General features: G+C 44.4%; 1 protein-coding gene across 5 annotated transcripts in view; it reads right to left on the reverse strand.

Moving 5' to 3' along the window:
* The window catches only part of Adgb (androglobin), a 126,404-nt gene extending 118,112 nt beyond the window's left edge, over window positions 1-8,292 (reverse strand). For all 5 annotated transcript variants that reach the window (XM_087193472.1, XM_087193473.1, XM_087193471.1 and 2 more), the window contains exon 1: window positions 8,110-8,292. In XM_087193472.1, the coding sequence (XP_087049598.1) occupies window positions 8,110-8,183 (74 nt within the window). In that variant the 5' untranslated portion in view covers window positions 8,184-8,292. The remainder of the gene's footprint in view (window positions 1-8,109) is intronic.
* Window positions 8,293-20,672: the final 12,380 nt, after the last annotated feature.

The following is a 20,672-nucleotide window of genomic DNA, read 5'->3' on the forward strand; positions in this document are numbered from 1 at the left end:
AGAGACAGACAGACAGAGGAGGGTGGGGGGGACAAGAGAGGCATTTAATTAAAATCTCTGGAATAAAATATTGGATTAATTGCACAAAATAAGTTTAATTATCTCATCAGAAGGGTATGTTAAATACATTTGTCAATCAGCTCCCACATGTTAAGTTTCTAAAGACTGAAATGATCTCAAAGAAATTATTTCATTGGTACATTTGAACATCAGCTCCTACTTACTAATTCAGGATGGTCAAAAACAAGCAAAAAGAGTATTTTGTATTATCATGAGCACATAAGAATGTTTAAACATAACTCACATTTAAAGCAAAATTCTTTACATTTATAATACTAACAGCATTTGGAATGTCAATACCAAAATGATTTGCATTTCTTCAAGTATAACAGTACCATGGAAGCATTACTTTTTTTTTTCCTGATACTGGGAATCTAACTCAGGACTTTTCACTTACCAGGCAGGCGGGGCACCACTGAGCTAAATCCCTGGCACTGAAGCATTACTTTTTTAAAAACTGCAAATTGTTTAAATAAAAAAAAGTGCCTACCCCACGTAGACATCACATAGTTAACATCTACTTATTCTCTCAGACTAATACGTATGATATACATTTTTTCTTTAAAAATGAAATCATTTTGCATATTCTTTTTTATACACTGATTTTTTTCCCACTTATCAGCATAGTATTATATATTTCCCATGGCTAGAAATGATTGTCCATGTATCATTTTTAAAATTATATAATATTTCATAATATATTATTTCATTTAACCAAGCTTCTATATTTGGAAATTTAGGGAATTGACTTTTTAAATTTTTTCACCCAGCCTTTTGCACTGAACTACATTGAACCCCTGTTTTCAATTATTTTTTATTTTGAGACAGGGTCTTGCCAAGTCCCTAAATTTCTCAGGCTGGGCTTAAATGTTCAATCCTCCTGCCCCAGCCACCCAGAATACTAGGATTACAGGTGTGTGCCACATCTGGCTAATTTTTTCACTGTTACAAGCAACATTATAATGACTGTCCTTGTTACTAAATCTCTCCATACATTCTTAATACTTTTGCTAGTATAAAACTTACTAGTGTGTTGTGGTACTACAATATATGCATAGTTAAAGTTTGTCATATATTTTGACCAATTTTCTACAGAATAAGTGGTCCTATTTTCTACTCTCACTAGTTTCCTTATCTTTAAAACCTGAGTATTATTTTTGTTTACATTTATGATATTTAAATCTAAAGTAGCAACCCTGTTTAACTTCTCAAGACTTTAATAAACTACTTGTGACTCTAGAATTCTGCTCCAGACCATTGGATAAGCAGTGGGGGAAAAAAAACCCTAAAATTCCTACTGTTACAGAGTTTATATTGTATTGGTTCTGTACACAAAGCAAACACATAAACTAAAACAAATAGTATATTTAAAGCAAAAATTCTAAGGGGAAATACAAAACAAGAGGCAGAAACTGAAGAGTTAAGGTATGCAATTTTTGAAACCGTGGTAAATCTCTGTAATAAGGCAGCATTTAAATAATTGCAATGCAGACGCAAGCTATGTGGATTTCCATGGGAAGAACATTCCAGATCCAGGAAACAGCAAGTATATAAACATCAAAGTACTCCAGATGAATAAGCATGCCAGCTTATCTTAATAACATCAAGGCCAGACCACCCCCACCAGCACGGATGAGGTGACCACTCCCAGCACACAAGAGGAGGCTTCCAGACCACCATACCACTCCTGTCAGCAGAGAAGAAGTGAGCCGCTCCCAACACACAAGAGGAAGTTTCTGAGTTGCCATACCATCCCTGCCAGCAGAGAGGAGGTGAGCCACTCCCAGCTCACAAAAGGAGGGTTCCAGGCTGCCATACCAACCCTGCCAGCGCAGACAAGGTGAGCCATGTGGGCAGCAGCAGCATCCACCACCCCCCCGCTTCACTGAAATGAGAAAACACAAAAACAAGTTTCAAAACCAGACTTCCAGATCACCTACAACAACCCCAAACAGAAATGAGATGGAACACTCTAATAATCAGCCACCTGGACTCCCTGAACTGGCAACAAAAGAGGATCTGGAAAAAATGAAATCAGAAATAATTTCTCAGATAACAGCAGAGATTGTGCTCATAGTGCAAGACATGATTAATAAATCTAGAGAGGAGCTGAGGAACATGATGGAATCCCAACATAGGAAATAAATGCAATCCATAAAACAGATACAAACAGATTTTCAGGAGATTAAGAACTCCACTGAAAGTCTACGCAGCAGAATGAGCCAATGTGAGGACAGAATTTCAGATATAGAAGATAAGATTGCAATTAGTGACCAGGAAAAGAAAAATTGCTTCAAAATTGTAAGGGAACACGAGAAATCAACCCAGTAGCTGCTAGACGATGCAAAGAAGAATAACATAAGACTGACTGGAGTCAACAAAGAAAGAAGAGAGAGTGCAGACAACATAAAAAGAATGTTCACAGAAGTAATAGCAGAAAACTTCCCAAGCAGGGGAAAAGAACTTGACATAAAGATAAGTGAGGCATATAGGACCCAACTAGCCATGATCAAAAAAAAATCTAAACATAGGCATATAATTGTTAAGATTCCAGAAACCCAACAGAAGAACAAAGTTCTACAAGTAGTTAGAGAAAAGAAACAAATCACATACAAAGGAAAGCCCATCAGAATCACAGCAGACTTCTCAATGCAAACCCTCAAGGCAAGAAGAGCTTGGAGTGATGTATTTCAAGCCCTAAAGGAAAACAGCCTCCAACCCAGATTGATGTACCCTGCAAAACTATCTTTCAAAATTGATGGAGAAATAAGATACTTTCATGACAAAGAGCACCTTAGGAACTTCATGAATACCAAACCAGGGCTCCAAAAATTTTTAGAAAATATCCTAGGAAAAGACAATGAGGATCACAATCCCAGGAAGCCCAGCAGAATGAATCCATAGAGGGCAACAAGAAATTAAATGCAAAGGGGGAGAATCCAACAAACAGAAAAAGTCATGACAATGATAAGTCAATAGGTATCAGTTATAACCATCAATGTTAACGGTCTCAAATCACTAATCAAAAGAAATAGACTGGCAGCATGTGTCAAGAAGCACGGTCCAACAATATGCTGCATACGAGAAACACATTTAATTAAAAAAGAAATTCATAGTCTGAAAATTAAAGGGTGGAAAACAACACTCCATGTGACAGGAACCCCTGCCTCTCCCCCCCAAAAAAGCAGGAATAGCTATCCTCTTTGCAGATCAAGTGGATTTCAAATGAAAATGTGAAACACTCTGGTCCCAAGAATTTCAGTTAAGGGATATTCAACTTGTATGTACAAATCTATTGTGAACATGTGTTTTCATTCTTCTCAAGTAAAAACTTAAGAACAGGACTGTTGGTTCTTAACAGTAATACAGGGAATTTCTATATTGTTTCCCAAAACGGTTTTATCATTTTACATTCACATTAGCAGTATTAGAAAGTTCTAACTGGTTCACACCTAAGCTGACATTTGTTCTTTTAAAACTTTTAACTTCATCTCCCTAATGAGTGTATAACTCAATCTTGTTATTGTACTGATTAGTATTTTTCTGATTCTAGTGTTCCACACCTTTCTTTGTGCTGTACTGGCTATTTATCATCTTCTTGTGTCTACTTTTTAATTGAGTTTTCTATTAATGAGCTGTAAGAGTTCTTTATATATTCTGGTCATAGGTTATATGCCTTATAAATATGGCCTGCTTAAGGACTACTTTTCATTTTCTTAACAATGTCATTTAAAGTTCTAAATTTTGATGGAATCTCATTTATCAATTTTTTTCTTTTATACATCATGTTTTTTATATCCTAGGAAATTCTTGCCTACCCTAAATTCATAAACATTTTCCCTTATAATTTCTTCTTAAAATTTTATGGTTTTTGTCTTTCATATCTAGGTTCATAGATCCTTTCAAGTTATCTTTATGTATGGAAATAAAAGGTTGAGGTTAATTTTTTACATATGGATACCAGGTGTTCTAGTGCCATTTGCTGAAAACACTATCTTTTCCTCTGCTCTTGAATTGACTTTATGTTCTATAAAATTTTAATGTTAAATAATCTTTCAAAACTCAGTGGACCATATATGTGTAGTTCTATTTCTAGATTCTCTGTTTTATTCCAATGATCTGTATGTCTTTCCTTAAACCAACACTGCCTTGATTACTATAGCTTTAGAGGAAGTGTTAAAATTAGGTACTAAATGTCTTCCAACACTGTTTTGTGTTTTTTTTTACTTTACTTTTCTTTTTACTTTTCTTTTTTTTTTTCTAGGTCCTTTGTACTCCTACATAACTTTTAAATTTCAATATCCAATTCTTCATTTATAGCAAGTATACATAGACCTGAATTTTTATATATACCTTGTGTTTTCTAATCCTGCTAAATTCAAATACAAGTTCTAGGGGCTCCTAGAGATTTCTTAGTATTTTCTCTGTAGAGGATCATTTCATCTACATATAAAGATTTTACTTCTACCTTGCCAATCCTATCCTAATTGGTTCATTTTATTGCCAGACTATTTTGATTTACGTCTATGTTTCAAAGTTTAATGGACAGATGAAGAGTAGGCATATCTGCCCTTGTTCTCCACCTTAGGGAGAAAGCATTGTATCTTCTCTATTCATATAAGGTGTTTTTGCTGGAAGTATGGAGTACATGTCTTTGATCTGTTGAGAAGGTTCTGTTCTACTTTTAGTCCCCTGATAGCTTTTACCATGAACAACTGTAGAATTTAGTCCAATACTTTTTCTCCAACTAGTAACAGGATCATATGGCTTTTTCCTTTCCTCTGTTTAAATGATGACTTTTGGGGATGGATCTTCCAATGTTGAACCAACACTGTCATCTCTATAATTAAACCACTTTCTACGTACTGTCAGATCTCACTTCTAATAGTTTATTAAAGAAATTTCTATCTCTGTTCATACATTTTTCTTCTATTATCTTTATCCAGTTTTAGTATTAGCACAATGTTGATTTCCTAAAATGAGAGGAGAAATGTTCCTTCATTCTTCTGCTTTAAATGTTTAATATAATTTATCAGTTCAAATGTATATGAGCCTGTTGTTGTCATATAGGTAGGTTTTCAAGCTAGGAATATACTTTCTTTAATGGGTGCTATTAAAATTTTATATTTCCTCCAGAGTTAGTTTTATTAATTTGTCTTCCAAGGTACTTCTTAGAAGTTGTCAAATTTATTTCAAAAGGGATTTTTGTACTATGCTTTCTATATCCTTTTAAATTCTGTAAAATATGTAGTAATGTCTCCTAGAACTTGATATTGTAATTTTTAAAATGTATAATTGATATTGTGTAATAGGAAGAAAAGGTCTAAAGGAGTAGGGGAAGTAGGAGGGGTAGGGGAAGGGAAAAGAAAAAATATGAGAAAAGGAAAAATGGAAACAAAGTCTTTGCAAATAGGGAAGGGTGGAGGGGGTGAAGGAAGGGCAGGGGAAGGGGAAAAAAATAAGAACCAAGATACATCATGTAAAGGTACAAGATCCCAATGTAACTGTATTTTATACCTAAAATGTACCAATAAACTTAATGGGAAAAAAAGATAACATGGAGGTCAGCGTGGCCGAAGCTGGGCAAATGGAAGAGGTGAAGGGAGACGATTTCAGCGAGAAGAGGAAACATAAAGACTGGAAATGTGATCAAGCCAAGGGAAGGACACAGGTCTTCCATATGAATGAGACAGGAAGCCAAAGGAGGGCTTGAGCAGGGATACAACATGACTAAAATATGATAACTATTTTTGCTGCTGTGTTGAAAGAAGACCAAAAGATACGTAGAAAACTGTTTAGAAAGGAGCCACAAATGAAGGAATATGGGAACAGAAGAATGGATTTTAAAATGTGGTTTTTATACACAATGGAGTACTACTCTGCCATTAAGAAAGATAAACTTATTTCATTTGTAGGAAAATGGATGCACCTTGAGACCATAATATTAAGTGAAATAAATCAGACACACAAATTTAAGTATCACATGGTTTCTCTTAACAGAGAAACACAAAATACAAAAGAAGTGCAAAATAAAAGAGAATAGGAAATAGTGAAATAGTTCTTTTGCAAAAGAAAAAAGAACTATGAGACACAGGAAAGGGCAGGAAGGGGAGAAAAAGGACATTTAAAAAAAAGAATTAAGATATGTTATGTTGATGTACCGATCCCCAATGAGGAATGTGATTACAATTACTACAAAAATGTAGTAAGAAAAAAAATAGATAATAAAAAGGAAACTAAAAAAATGAAGGACTATGGGAAGGTGCTAGAAACTGGAAGAGTCAGGGGAGTAGATCATCTTCCGGAGTCTCCAGAAAGGAATGCAGCCCTGTTGAAACCTTGGTATTAGCTCAGAGAGATTCATTTTGGACCTCTGACCTTCAGAACTCTGCAACAATAAATCTGTGTGAACTAAGATGCTAAACTGGTAGTATTTTATTATTAGCAATAGGAAGCTAATACAGTGTCAGGGAGGTAAAGCCATAGAATGTGATGCCTGGGAAACAAAGGGAAGCCATTTTTTAATTTTCAAAAATGATAAACTATGCAATAGACCCAAATGCTGCTGATAGATCAAGGCAGATGAAATAAAAACAACTGACACACAATTCAGAGGCCAGAACATTGAAGTGGCTCTGAGGGGTCACCTCCTGGGGGTGTGCGTGGAGGAAGGGCTTTTCTGAACCTGTGTGTACACTGCTCACTTCTGTGCATCTTCTCCTGTTGCTGTTTTAGTTAACACCTGACAACTCTCAGGAAGCACTTAATGTGTCTCCACGGGTAGGATTTGTAAGTCCCACTAGGCCGGATGATGAATTTTTTGATGATTCCCTCTCTATTCAGCCCCTGAAAGAGTGCCTGGACAAAGTAGGAAATGTATCTGCTATGTACATGAAATAAAAGAATGTCTTTATTGTAATTATTTTTAACTAGAATTGCTGTAAACCTTAATGTGTGGGTAGAGACTGACCAAATAATCTCCAATCTTCTATTTCCTTTCCGGGTTGGCTGATGATGTCCAGTGGTGGCTTGAAGGACAGAATGTGGCTAGATCTGTGCTTTCCTCCTTCAGGCTTACATGACATTCTCTGACACAATCCTCCCTCCCTGTTTGATGCAAGGTGGAACCCTAGGAGGACACTGTGCAAAATGGTTGTATAACACCACATGCAAGGAGCTGGTGCCTTGGCACAGGCAAGGCCACCACTGTACACTCAGTCTCTGGCGTCCGTGTTTAATACTGCTTCTTGTGTTGGTTGGGGGCTGTCTGGTATTGCAGCTAGCATTGCTCCCTAGCCTTGACTAATAGGAAAAGTAGTAACTCTGGTCTTAGGATCTGGACCCCCTCTTCTAAATCTTTAGTCATGAAAGCACACACATGCTATATTTCAAATCGGTTTTCTATGAAAATTTTCAACGCTTGATTTTCTTCTTTGTTGTGACTTCAGCCTATCTTTTGCATATCTGTTTTATTATGAGTTCATCCCTTTCAGGTTTGCATCTCCTTCCATCCCTTCCCCCGAGGCAATCCTGTGTTGAAAGAACAGTCCTCATAATACAGACTTGAGCGAGCCATCCCGGAAGCTCTCCTCTCGCCTCCACCACCCTCCTCCTTTCTCTCCCTCCCTAATCTCCCTCTCTTCTCTCTCTTCTTTTGTCCCTTCGGGCTCTTACTTCTTCTGCTCCCCTCGCCTTGGCCCTCCTCCTCCCCTCCCCCTTAACCCTCCTCCTCCCTCTCCTCCCTTCCTCATCCCCTCCTCCACCCCAGTGGCGCCCAGACGGAAGGTCCCTGACTCTGCGGAACAGGCTGTGACAGACGCCTCTTCTGGCTCCCACTTTTGCACGACGGGTGGCAAAAAAGGGCAAGAAGGGGTGGGATGTCCCAGTGGGAGCCACAAGGCCAGGAACCTGCCAAGCACTGAGTGTCGGGCCTCTGGGAAAGGCAAGAGGAGAACTAGGGCAAGAACCTTTGGGTTTGGGCCCGGAAGCTGGAGCGGGCCCCCCAGGCTGGGGCGGACCCTGGAGGTAACGAGGGCGACGGTGCCTTACTCGTCAGGTCTGTCATATCCGTGCTCTGAGTTCTTCCGCGGCACCTGCTTCTTTTCCGAGTGCTTGGAGGTCATGGGGGCTCGGACCCCAGCGTGACAGAGCTGAGCACGAGGCCCGGGCGGTTGGGCGACCAGCGCAGTGCGCCTGCTGTTGCCAGGAGACCGGGCCGCGGCGAGTGCAGATGCCCACTAGGGGGCGCAACCCGGAGGAAAGGAGGCTCTGCCCGTCTGGCCCTGGTCTTCCGAACCTGGGACATCAACAGGCTGTTTTCTCATGGGCGTTCAACTGCTTGATCCTGGAAATGCAAAAATGTCCAGCTCCCAACCAGGTAAAATTCACAGTGATGGTTATCAAATAAATATTACCAGGCATAAAAACGAGCAGGGAAGCACATTCCATTAAAAGAAGAAGAAGGAGAAAGAAGAGGAAGAAAAAATTTAAAATATCTGGAAGAATATGAATGATGGAATTAGCAGACAGAACATTAAAAGTTATTAAAACCAAACTGCATATGTTTGAGAAGGTTAGAAGAAAGAATGAATATGCTAAGCTCATTTTAGTTACATCTGGAAATGCAAAGTACAAGGTTTGTATTGAAAAACACTGAAAGGGACTGACGGGTATCAGACACTGCAGAAAAACAGATTAGTCAATTTGAAGACACTGTTGCAGGAACTACCTACAATGAAACACAGAGGGGAAAGTCCTTGAAAAGAGGAATCACGCAGCAGTGTAGTGAAACAACGTCAACTTGTCTAACAGACGGACAGGGCCGGGGGGCAGAACAATGAATATGGAAAAAATTATCTGGAAAGCTTACCAAATTTTATAAAAATTATGAACCCAATTGATCCAAGAAATTCAAGTGAGCACAAGGATTTGGTCCTGAGAATCTCACAAAACAGAATTACTATTTGCTGACATGAGAAAGAAGGAAAGCCTAAGGTTTTGGCTGAAAATGAGGATTTGAATGTGCCAGTTTGAGAAATAAGGATTTGGCTGAAAATTTAGGTTTAAATGTGCCAGTTTGAGATAAGAAACCTACTAGAAAACTAAGAATTGAGTTTCTACCTCCCTCTCGTGGAGGAGCATCAAGCTGGACATTTGAGTCTAGAGTTCAAGCAATAACTCTGGGTTAAAGATAGAAATGTGGACACTAGCATCATACAGTAAACTCCCTAAAAAAATCACTCTCACCCCATAAAAATATTTTTAACATTACAAAAACATGGGAAGCAACTGAAAACAGAAAATTATTGAGTATTTATGCTTATCTTCCTCATACAAGTCACACTTTTTGTTTTAAAAATGAATCCGTGCTACTTAGAGGGAATTCTCACTTTAGAACATTGTCTTTTTTTGCTTTACATGATTACTGTAACTTATTGAAAACATTGTTCCAGTGTCCTCCCTCTGCATAGAGCAATTGTTGACATCAATGAAACTGCTACAAATGAGGGAGATCACACTAGCGATCCTTGGGTTTAGATTCACCATCTCATTTAAGCTAGAACTGCATTACAAAGTTAGGTGGGGTAGGGAAGGTCCAAGCACCCTGAAATTCAAAGGTGGAGTGACTTGCTCAAAGTCACACAACTAAGATATTTATCAATTACTTGTTTCATAAAATAAATATTTACTGAGTACTATGTGCTGGGTAATGTTCTGAAGATTAGAGACAAAGCAGTCAACAATGAAGACCATCACATGGAATTCACAATCATTTTGGGGGAACTAGAAAACAAACAAAAACAGGCAAACATACAATGAACAGATAATAATTTTCATGAAGCAAAATGAATCAGAGTAAAAGCAGGATGCTAAGCCATTATAGAAATTGAAACACTTTTTAGAATAAAAGGAATTGAAAACTAGGTTGGATGACAGGTCAGCAAACATTCTGGGACATCCAGGATGCACTGAAATGTGAGTTCATCAGTACTTAGTTACTTTTCTCGTTGTGAGACAAAATATGCGACACCCAAAGTTAAAGGTGGAAAGGTTTATTTAGTTCACAGTTTGTACAGGTTATATGTGATGTTCAGTATATTATATCAAAAGAACTGGGTATCTATGAAAAAACAGTAACAACCAACATTTCACTTCAGATGCTAAGTTAACTCAAAATGGATTATAGATGTAAAAGTCCAATCTTAAAAAGCCCTTACAATTCTCCTACATTGTTGGTGGGAATGTAAACTAGTACAATCATTATAGAAATAAGTATAGAGATTTCTCAAAGAACTAAAATTAGAAATTCCATATGACCCAACTATCCCCCTTCTAGGCCTCTTTCCCAAAGAGCTTAATGCATTACATTACATCGATATATCCATACCAATGTTTAGCACCACAATTCATGATAGCAAAATACTAGAAGCAGCCTGTATACCCAACAACAGATGATTAGATTTTTTAAAAAGGTGGTATCTATACATGATGGAATATTACTAGGCTATGAAGAAGAATAACTTTGAAACATTTGTAGGAAGATGGATGCACCTGAAAAATATAATGTTGAGTGAAATAAACCAGTCACACAAGCTTAAATACCACATGGTATCTCTCACTTGAGTAAGGCAAAGTACAAAGAAAGACAATAGTAAAGGATAGATATAAGGAGACAAGGGGATGGATCTCTTGCAAATGGGAGGGGCTCCAAGAGATCAAAGTTGAGGGGTGAGGGGGAGGGAAAAAAGAAATAAGTAGAATAAATATATGCCATGTACAGGAACCTAATAATCTCAAGGAATATAAACATTATATACCATAAACAGGACCTAAGATTAATAATATCAACAAGAATGAAAAATGGGGTAAGGGGAATTAGAGGAGAAGAGAGGGAAGAGGAAGGAAGGGGAAAAAGATTTAAAAAAAGAAATATTAGATTATGTACATGTTCCCACTTCCCAAGATGACTGTAAACAGCATGTACTGCAACCATGTGCTAAAAAGGAAAAAAAAAGCCCTTAGAAGAAAATAATAGAAGCATGTCTTCATAATTTTGAGGTACTCAAAGGTTTCTTAGAATACAAAAATTGAACTTCACTAAAATTAAAAACTTTTCAAAAATAGCCATTATTAAAAAATGACAGAGCCAGGGATTTAGCTCCATGGCTTCGCTGCCTGCTGTGCAAGTGCAAGGACCTGAGTTCAATCCCCAGTACAAAAAAAAAAAAAAGACAAAACAGGCTTCAGTTAGATAAAATTATTGCAATATGCTTATACAATAAAAGTTTTTTAAGTATAGTATATATATAATGAGTTTCTATTCAATAACAAAAAGACAACAACCTATTGAAAATTTGTAGAAAACTTAGACAAAATAAGATACATGAATGGCCCATAAGCACAGCCATTGGAATAGCATAAGCTAGAGCCAATGAGATATACTGTAAATCTGTAATGCTGAAATGAAAAAATAAAACTAACTCTAATAAGCTGACTTACTGAATGTCACCCTGATTAGACCTACAGCTACACTTCCTGGAATCTTTCTGTGTTAAGTTTGGCCAGAAGAGGAATGTATAAGATTAATAGTGTGTAAGGGAAGCAGTGGCCATTGCTATCAAAAATGTGTCAGTATAACACAAAGCATCAGAGAGGTGCCAATATATCATCCCCACACCCCCACCCCCAAATTCCTATGAAGTCCTAGCCCTTTCAGTGACAGTATTTGGAGTTAGGGCTCTGGAGGCAACTAAAAGTAGATGACCTCCTGGGGTGGGGCCTTCATGATGAGATTAGTGCCCTTTAGGAAAGGAGACACCAGACAGCTTTACAGCTCCCTCCCACTCCTCCCCCCATGTGAGGACAAAGCAAGAAGACAACCATCCAGATGTTCCTCATCACACTCTCTGCTACAAACCATTATTAAAATTGATCTGGTTTCTCTCTCTCTTTTTTTTTAACTTCTAAACATTCTTCGTATTTGAGATTTTACCCATTGTGGCAGTAAGAGAGGGGCATCAGTGGAGTCCAGATTCCTCATTTGACAGAGAAACAGATGGGGTCACAGAAGCTAAGGAACAACCTACCTGAAAAATGAGCTGGCAGAAGATGTCCCGGAAGGCTCCCCATGACACAGCTTGCTGAGCCCAGTTCCCCTGGGGACTCTGGGCTTTGCAGGTCAGAAACAGGCCAGACAGACAGCTGCTTCTCAGGGTGTGGTGCAGACCCTGCCGTTTCCTGATGCATTTGATGGCCAGTCTGACAGGGGATTACTGCTGACGGGCCACTCTGCTGACAGTAGATAGCACAGGTGAGCCTCTGCCAGAAGGAAATGCTCCTGAGCTTGGAAGAGCACACAGCCATCAGTGCTGAGAGGGTTTTGAGGCAACCTATGAAACACGTTCCCATAAGTTGATTTTCGGTGTGGCTGTAGTCCCTCTCAGCAGGTGTGGGCTGGTGTACTGCAGAGCCACTGACTGAGCAGCTTAAACAACGGGCATTTGTTCCTCACAGTTCTTGAAGGTTGCAAGCCCAAGAGCAAGGTGTCGACGGATTCCGGGTCTGATGAGTCCAATTCCTCTTCACAGACAGCAGCTTCTCACAGCATCCTCACATGGTGGTGGGGACAGAAGCAGCTGTCTGGGCCTTTTTCATGAGGCCACTGATCACTGTTCCCAAGGGCTCTGGCCCCCTGACCTACTCACCTCTCACTCGAAATGCTGCTCCTCTAGGTGGAGGATTTTAGCATGTGCACTTCAGGGGGACACGGACAGTCAGACACACATTTAGGACACAGTTGTGAGCTAATTCGCAGATAGCTCTTAAATCTCATGCAATTAAACCTGGAAACTGATGTTACAGCAATGTTATTATTGAGATGAGAGAAAATATCCGTAGCAAAATGATACTTATTCTGCAGTTTAGGAAAAGAAGCTAGTGCATGGAAAGGGATGTAAGAGGCCAGGCATTCACAAGGTTTCGAAGGTTTAGAGAATCTCTGCATTTACCCTTTGGAGCTATTTCTTTTCAGAAAAGTTATCCTTTGCCTTGGTCCAGATAGTCCCATAGGAGAAGGAAGGGTGTGGGCACATAGGAGAGTGCTACTCCCAGTGAAAAGGACTCAGCTGTGAACTCTACATAGGAGGGAACCAGACTCTCAACAGGTAACATCAACCCAAAGAATTTTGAAGAAGCACACAGAGTGGCTCTGCATGCCGCCACCAGAGGGCGCCAAGACCCACCCAGTTTGGTTGCCATCGGCAACTGCAAAATTAATCTTTAGGATAACAAAGAATTCACCATCCACTTCTTCACAGCTCAATACAATACACTACAATTTGTATTAAAATTCCATAATTCCACAAATCAGTGCTTATTTTTTTAAAACAGACTTGTATAACCTTAAATTGAGATACACCTTACCTCATGCTTTTGTGGGGGTTTTTTAATCATTTGAAAACTTTCATTTTTCTTCACTTTCTAACATTCTCAATCAGCTTTCATTTCAATGTATACATCACTCTATTCAACATCTACCACAAAACATTTTAGCTCAGGCACTGTTGTGTGTTGCCTGTTGTACATCTCGTGAGTGGTGTCTGGGTCCCGGGAGCCCCACACATTTACTTGCTAGGGTTGGAGACGGTGATCCTGGTATCACCCCATCCCTCTGGAGGCTTCTGCCTTGGCCAAGAGTGCTTTTTGGAGGATGACCGGCTCACTCCTGCCACCATCAGTGCTAATGGAGAACAGGATGCGAATGAACTTCAGTAATGAGCGAGCTACTCAGCAGGACAGCAGAGCCCCGAATCCAGCCAGGCAGGGAAGCGAGAAGCATGCATCTCATGGAAGAGCCAGGCCCAGCTCTCCATGGGCATGTGGTTATTCCAGGATCACCACCAGACAAGAAATGAAGGACAGTAGGTCAGGGAATGCAGCCAGTGTGGGGGCAAATGGACCTCAGTTTACCCTAATGGCTCTTCAGTTACCTTAATTTACCCTTTAAACACTACCTCCAAGTAAGGACACATTCCAAGTTCCTGAGGATTAGGATTTCTACATGTGGGTTTGAGGGCACAGTTCAGTACAGGACCATCGCTGAGGTGATCATCTCCTCAGCTAGCAGGATTGAGCCTTTATTCCCACTGGGTCCAAACTCAGGTTTTAAAAGGCAGCTTCTAGGGTTCCATTGCTCCCCATCAGACCCCTCATTGTGGAAGGATAGATTGGGGAGAGGTCCACAGCCTCATAGATAGCAAGGGGCTGGTGTGGCAATGGCCTCACCTCAAGGGACCCACAGGCCACCTCCTGTGTGCAAACCAGGCAGCTGCTTCCTCTGCTGTCTCTGCCACCCCCACCTGGAAGCCTGGGGGCTTGTGGGGACCCTGGCCCAAGGTATGCACTGGGGCAGGCAGTCAGGGTCCCCCTGTTGCCAGGTCTAGAGAGGCAACAGTACAATACACCAAGGCCAATCTGCTCTTTATTTCTACCTTGCATGGTGACTATAAACAGTGCCAATGGTAAAACACTCCACCTGCGGATCCCCTCCACACCTCAGCCTCTTCTGCCTCCCAGAAGCAGCAGCCAGGCTGGAGCCCTCAGGAAATCACATTCCTGAGGCCAGGCCTTCCAAGGCACAGCTGGCGTGTGCCACATCCAAAGGGTTTCTCTAAAAATGACAGTGGAGGTGCAGTGACTATATTCAAGATCTGTAACAGATACAGAATCACTGAGTCCACAAAGCCGTGCCAAGGTCTCCGATCCCAGCTGAAGGAACTAAGATGCAGGTATGGGGACCCTGGTCACCCCTGCTGGGAAGCAGCTCACTCTCTGTAGTAAGCCATCACTGGCTCAAAGGCTACATGACCCCACCCCATGTGGCATGGCCAAAATTAATTGTACTTTCCAAAACATGTCTTTCACCTATGCTACCATCCCAGTGGTGAGCTAGAGGAGAGGGTGCAGCTAGGGGCCTCCTGGTGTATATGAGCCAGCAGGGAACAGATGGGCATCTGAGTAGGTGCTTCCTGCCTTTGAAAGTGGGAAGATGAGCATGCACAGGCACGTTGAAGGCTCATAGCAATGTGGCATGTGGGGAGCCTAGAGCTCAGAGGGTGTCTGTCTGCCTGCCTCTTGTCCCATGGGTGAGGGGTGACTTTCACCCCGGGATGGTGGCAGCTGTGTTCTCCTTGGGCTGGGGGAACATTTGAGATCCCGAGCCAGTAGCCTCCAGTGAACCTTCAAGGTTCACCTGAAGCCAGGCCCAGCAGAAAGCAGAGGGAATTCCAAGAATCTTCCCTGTGGGTCGGCAGAGGACAGTCCCAGGGAGACGAGCAGTTGAGGGTGCGTGGCCCTTCTGGACCTCCTGGCCTCAGCTTGTCCATCTCTCTGCAGATCTCCAGAGCAGCCCTGAGTCCTTAGAGCCCAAATAGCTGGTGACGCAGCAGGAGGTGGGGGCTGCAGATGTGGGGGCTCGTGCACTCCCCATCTGTGGGCCACCTGGGCAAGCCCCTGGCAGTGTGGGGTGATCTGCTCCATGCCTGCCCTCCTGAGCCTCTGCACTGTCTCCATGCTGGGAGGGCAGATGGGCCTTGCCACCAGTGTGTGGTGGGATGGGGGGGCACAAGGCCACTGGGCACAGTGGGGGCTGGAGGGTTGAGCGCCTACTGAGCACACAGGGATTCTACCACGTGGCCACCCTGCCTGCTGCAACTCCCACACACCCAGCCTGAGGCTCTGTTACCTTTGGGTCTAGATGTCCCCCCAGCACTTCATGTGATCATGGGACTTTTTCAGAGGTGGTTGAATCTAGAGTGTGTGATGCTGGGATTAAGGTTGTGTGGTTACTAAACCAGTGCACTGATTGGTTTGGCACCGCCCTAATCCCAGTAGTCAGGATAAGATAAAAGGGGCCAGAGAGACATTGTTATGGTTCCCTTGTTGCTTTTGCTACTGTATGGGTACCATGAACTGTTTCTCCTTCGCAACTCCTGTCTTCCATGAGCCACTCTGCCTTGGAGCCAGCCAATTATACACTGAAACCTCTACAGACTGTAAGCTAAATAAATCTTTCCTGCTTTAACTTTGGGTGTTGGGTATTTTGTCTCAGCAACGAGAGACAAGTAACTAACACGGGCTCTAAACCTATGCTTTGGGGCATATGTTATGGGAGGGTGGGAGGGGCTGGGGGCACAGCATCTATGGGATCCTCAGCAAAAATCAGAGTGCGTGGAGCTCAGAAGGAGTCCTACTTCACCCCCTTTAGATGATGAGATCCAAAGTATAACCTCCCAGGGAAAAGGTTCAGAGAGGTGGCCTGGGTCCACAGATGTGGACATCTATGGGCCACACACCCACCCACAGGCCCCAGACACCAGTCCTCAGTCTGCCCACACTGTTGAGCTCTGAGAAGTGGTGACGCCCCCAGAGCCCCTTGCCAAACAGCAGTTCTGTGTCTTGGCTCACTGTGCATCTCTTGCCAGAAGCCTGACAGTTGTATTTGGGACATTTGTACCTCTGGTTGGCCAGCATTGCCACTTTGATAGAGGCACAGGACATGATATCCACCTACTCTAGGAGAGGGATCATTGAACACACACAAGGTAAAATGAGACCAATTAGTGGCTGGAAACAGGCCGAGGGAGGAGTGGTGAAGTGGGTGTCCAAGTCAAGGTACCGGGTTAGCAGGCCTGGTGTCCCACGATCTCGGGGTGGGCTGCAGTGCAGACATCCTGTCCTGCCAGGTCGGAAGAGAGCACAGTGGTCCTTGCCACTGGTGATGAGAGAAACAGGCAGCCAAGGCGGCAGGCAGGGAGGAAGAGAGGATAGTGAGGGCCCAGGCTCTCCACTTCCTCCCTAAGCACAATGATCTCCTGGGGAGACAGGAGGGCACCTCTGCCGGCCTCAGGAGGACAACCATATGAGGGACAGGGGAGGGCCTGGAAGGCGTGGTCAGACCAGTGGACAGAGCCCATGCATCAACCTGGCTCACAGTGGCCTCACCCAGAAGGCGCCAGGCTCTTTGCAGCCATGGGCCTCTCTTTCTAATGAGTTTATGTTCTAGTTTTTGTAAGTTGTAGCCAAAGTTAATGTTTGAAGATGACTTACCATTAATCCCGCCACATTCCAAAAATTCTGTCCTGATGGTCAGGTGGCTCTGTGGGGTGCCCAAGAAACTGCACACTGTTTAGAAGTTACAGCAGAGCCATAGGGAACCATGTAAGGCTTTGCAGCAATTGCATCTCTTCTTCCATTTTTCCCAACCAAGTTGCATTGTTTCCTGCTTTGGTCTGGGTCCCAGGTGGTCCCTTGGTTCTCCAAGGAAGATGTGAACGAATTCCCAGGTCTTTGCAAATGACTAGCCCTTCCCTGGGTACCCTTCCTGGACACCAGAGGTCTGTCCTGGGAGGCTGGAAGGACATGAGGTCAGCAGGATGGACTGAAGGGGGAGGCAAGGCCAGGAAGGGCCTGGAGGCAGGAGAGCAGGAGAGGGTGCCTGTGCTGGGGAAAGAGGGTGCAAAGCCCTACAAGGTGGCTCTTCCCTCATATCCAGCCCACAGGTGTAATCTTTAGGGGTTTGGATTGTGTGCACCTGGGGATTTCTGTTCTCAGGGGCCCATTCCAGCACCTCCTGGATCCCGGACCTCTCCCACCTTTGAGTCCCCTCCATGCCAGTGCACCACCTTCCTGCTCTTCTCCTCCACTATGCTGCTCACCACCCTCAGCCAGTGTCCCCGTGCTGTGGAGCCCAGGTTCCTGTGCCTATGCCGGCTGCAGCATATGGGCTGCACAAGACCTGGTTCCTGGTTCTTCCAGCTGCCTGGCTGCTCAGTGGCCAAGCCGGGGTCTGGTTTGTGTGCCTGTTCTGCTCCTGAGGCCCATCCTCCTCTTGCTCCCACCGTCTGCACTTAGTAATATGTGGCCCTGCAGCTCTGTGAAGGGCAAGGCCCTGTGCCAGGTCGACCTTTCCTGAGTGCCAGCCGTGCTGACGCCATCCATCCTCACAAGCACTGCACAGGGCAGATCTCACTCTATCTTGCTGTCAGGGAAGAGGTGCAGGGTGAGCAGCCCAGTCCAGGCCCCATGCTTCCCATGCCTACTGTGTCCCCATCTTGACAGGGTCAGGCAGAGAGGGCTAAGCAGAAACATGGCCCTCCCCGAAGTCTCAGGCTCCCTCCACCTGCCTCAGCCCCACGAGCTCCTGCAGGGCTGGAAGGACAACAAAGAGCACCAGGCGGTGCCCTCACACAGTGTCCTGCAACAGCCCAGGATACTCTAGTGCCCTATCCGTGTCCTGAGTCATGGGTGTCTGGGTTTGGGGTGCTGAGAGCCCCCTGAGGTCTGCACACTGTCTCAAAGCTGTGGGAGCCCTACATGCAGTCAACCCTGCAGTGGGTTTCTGGTACCCCAGGGGCCGCAGCTCCAGGCCCATGTGGAGGTTGAGACTGTGCCCTGCATCCCCACAGATGAGGAGCACAGGAGCACGTGACCACTGGCTGACCCGGAAACCACTGGGCCCAGGGGCTTGCTGCTCTGTCTCTCCTCCGGGCTGTGGGCAGACACGGGGCAGAGTGCCAGGTGACTTGGACTGCTGAGTGTTTCTCTCTGCAGCCACTTCTGGTAACTGGGGAGAATGATTAGAGGCCAAGCTTCTCCCAGCCTCTGCCTAAAAGGGACAGTGGGGCAGGCGACAGGGACCTGGGTTGGGAGTGGAGAGGGGCCGAGGCCAAGCCCAACAGATCTCCCTCTTACCCATGTCCATGGATCTGGAAATGAAGACCTCCTTTCACTGTCTCCGGTCCCTAACAGTGGGCAGCAGCTTTGCAAGAGGCAGTGGCAGTGGGTCCTTGAGTGACCACCACGGTGCTCTGGCTGGGCCAGGCTGGGGGTCCAGATGTGGGAGGGACTTGCTGGTGCCACTGCAGCTGCCCAGTCCAAGTGCTCGTGGTTTGGCTGGACCTGCGGTCCACATGCCCGCTGTTGGCCTGGTGTCATCTGGGGAGCAGGGGCAGGGCGGCTGCTGTCCTGCCGGGCTGGGGTGTAAGGAAGGCGAGCCCCACTCTGGGCCCACTCCCCTCCTCCTTGGGCAGTGTGGAGCCCAGTCTACATTCTGACTTTTCACCAGCACTTTCGTGTTGCAAACACCTCTTCTTGGGAAACAAAGCTCTGTCTCTGTCCTCCACGCACCCTGGTCACAGCCCCACCTCTCTTGAAAGATGAAGAATTCCAGGTTCAGTCCTTCCCTTCTGAAAGGGAGCACCCTTTCCATACTGGGACGGGGCTGGAATGGCTACTGGTCAGGAGTCCAGCCAGGTGGCCTCACCTCTGCCTCACAATGGACAGGGCCCCAAGGCAGACAGCAGGGGTCGGGCAGGGGCAGATGTCCCAGTACTCCGAGGGAGACTAAGCTTTGGGGGTGGCCATGCGCTTATGTGGCTGCGTGGCTTTGTAAAATGTGCAGAAACGTAGCTTTTCAGCTGTGGGAGGCAGGAACGCCATCCCTCCCTACCTGGCCCTTCACACTCGTCACAGCCGACATCATAGCACCTGCGACACGAAGCAATCCAACCATGGGGGCTGAGCTGAAGATGTTTTTGACGCTAGTGGGAGGAGGTCACAGGGCTCAGGACATCATCACTCATGGTGGGGGCACCAAGCTTCCTGAAACAGACCTGGAAGGACAGAGGTCAGCCTGTGACATGGATGCGTCCCCCAGAGCCAGAGCGCATGTGGATGGAAGCAGGCAGTGAACTACGCAGTCACAGTGACCCATCCTAACCATCCTCATGATGCCACCATACAGAGCTGTGGAGGGAAAGGGACCTTCCAGAAACAGAAACACATGTCATCAGCCGTGCAGGGACAGCTGGGTATTTCACAAAATCACACGAAGGAGTGACCAACAAAGGCCCAGCTGAGAAACACAGGAAACATATGCTGTAGATTAATTCACTGTTCATCAGTCATCGGCAATTAATGAGTACTGTCACTGAATTTTGTGATTATCTGAGTTATTTGCTAGTTTTTGAAAAGTTGGGGTTTGATGGTTTAAAAATGTTTCTACATTTATCTTCATATGCACTTTAGAATTCATAATCTGGACCTTTCTTCCTGAAAGAGGATCCCCTAGAAACTTCTATAAAATTTTCAGGCCTCAGAATCAGGCTCCAAATGGGGATGCTGAACTTGAGGCCTCTGATTGCAGAAAGGCTGACTTTTAGGGACATGTGTCCAATATCCCCACACACCCTGCTCATTGCTCCTCATGGGGATGGAGGTTCCTGACTGCCAGGGAAGGCTGTGGACAGAGCTACACCTTCTCAGCTCCTCACCTGCCCCTGATCCCCACTGCTGGCAGGCTCTCCAGCTCCTCAGCCACTCTTTGTTCCAAGTCCCCACCTCAGGCAGCCCTGGAGCCTGTACCTGTGTGACCCTGCTAGACTCCTGCTGACAAAGGCATGGCTCCTCCCCATCAACTCTTTTGCTGCTGTCATCAAAGAAACACAAGGTGGGACCAGACAAGGGTTTGGGCTACGCAGCAGAAACTGGACATCACCATCACAAAGTGGCCAGGACTAACATGATTTCCCTGATGGCCAGAACTTTGTCCTCTG

The sequence above is a fragment of the Heterocephalus glaber genome, unplaced genomic scaffold (genome assembly GCF_053883595.1).
Source record: "Heterocephalus glaber isolate CG9 unplaced genomic scaffold, H.glaber_assembly_v1.0 deba00001593, whole genome shotgun sequence".
Taxonomy (NCBI): Eukaryota; Metazoa; Chordata; class Mammalia; order Rodentia; family Bathyergidae; genus Heterocephalus; species Heterocephalus glaber.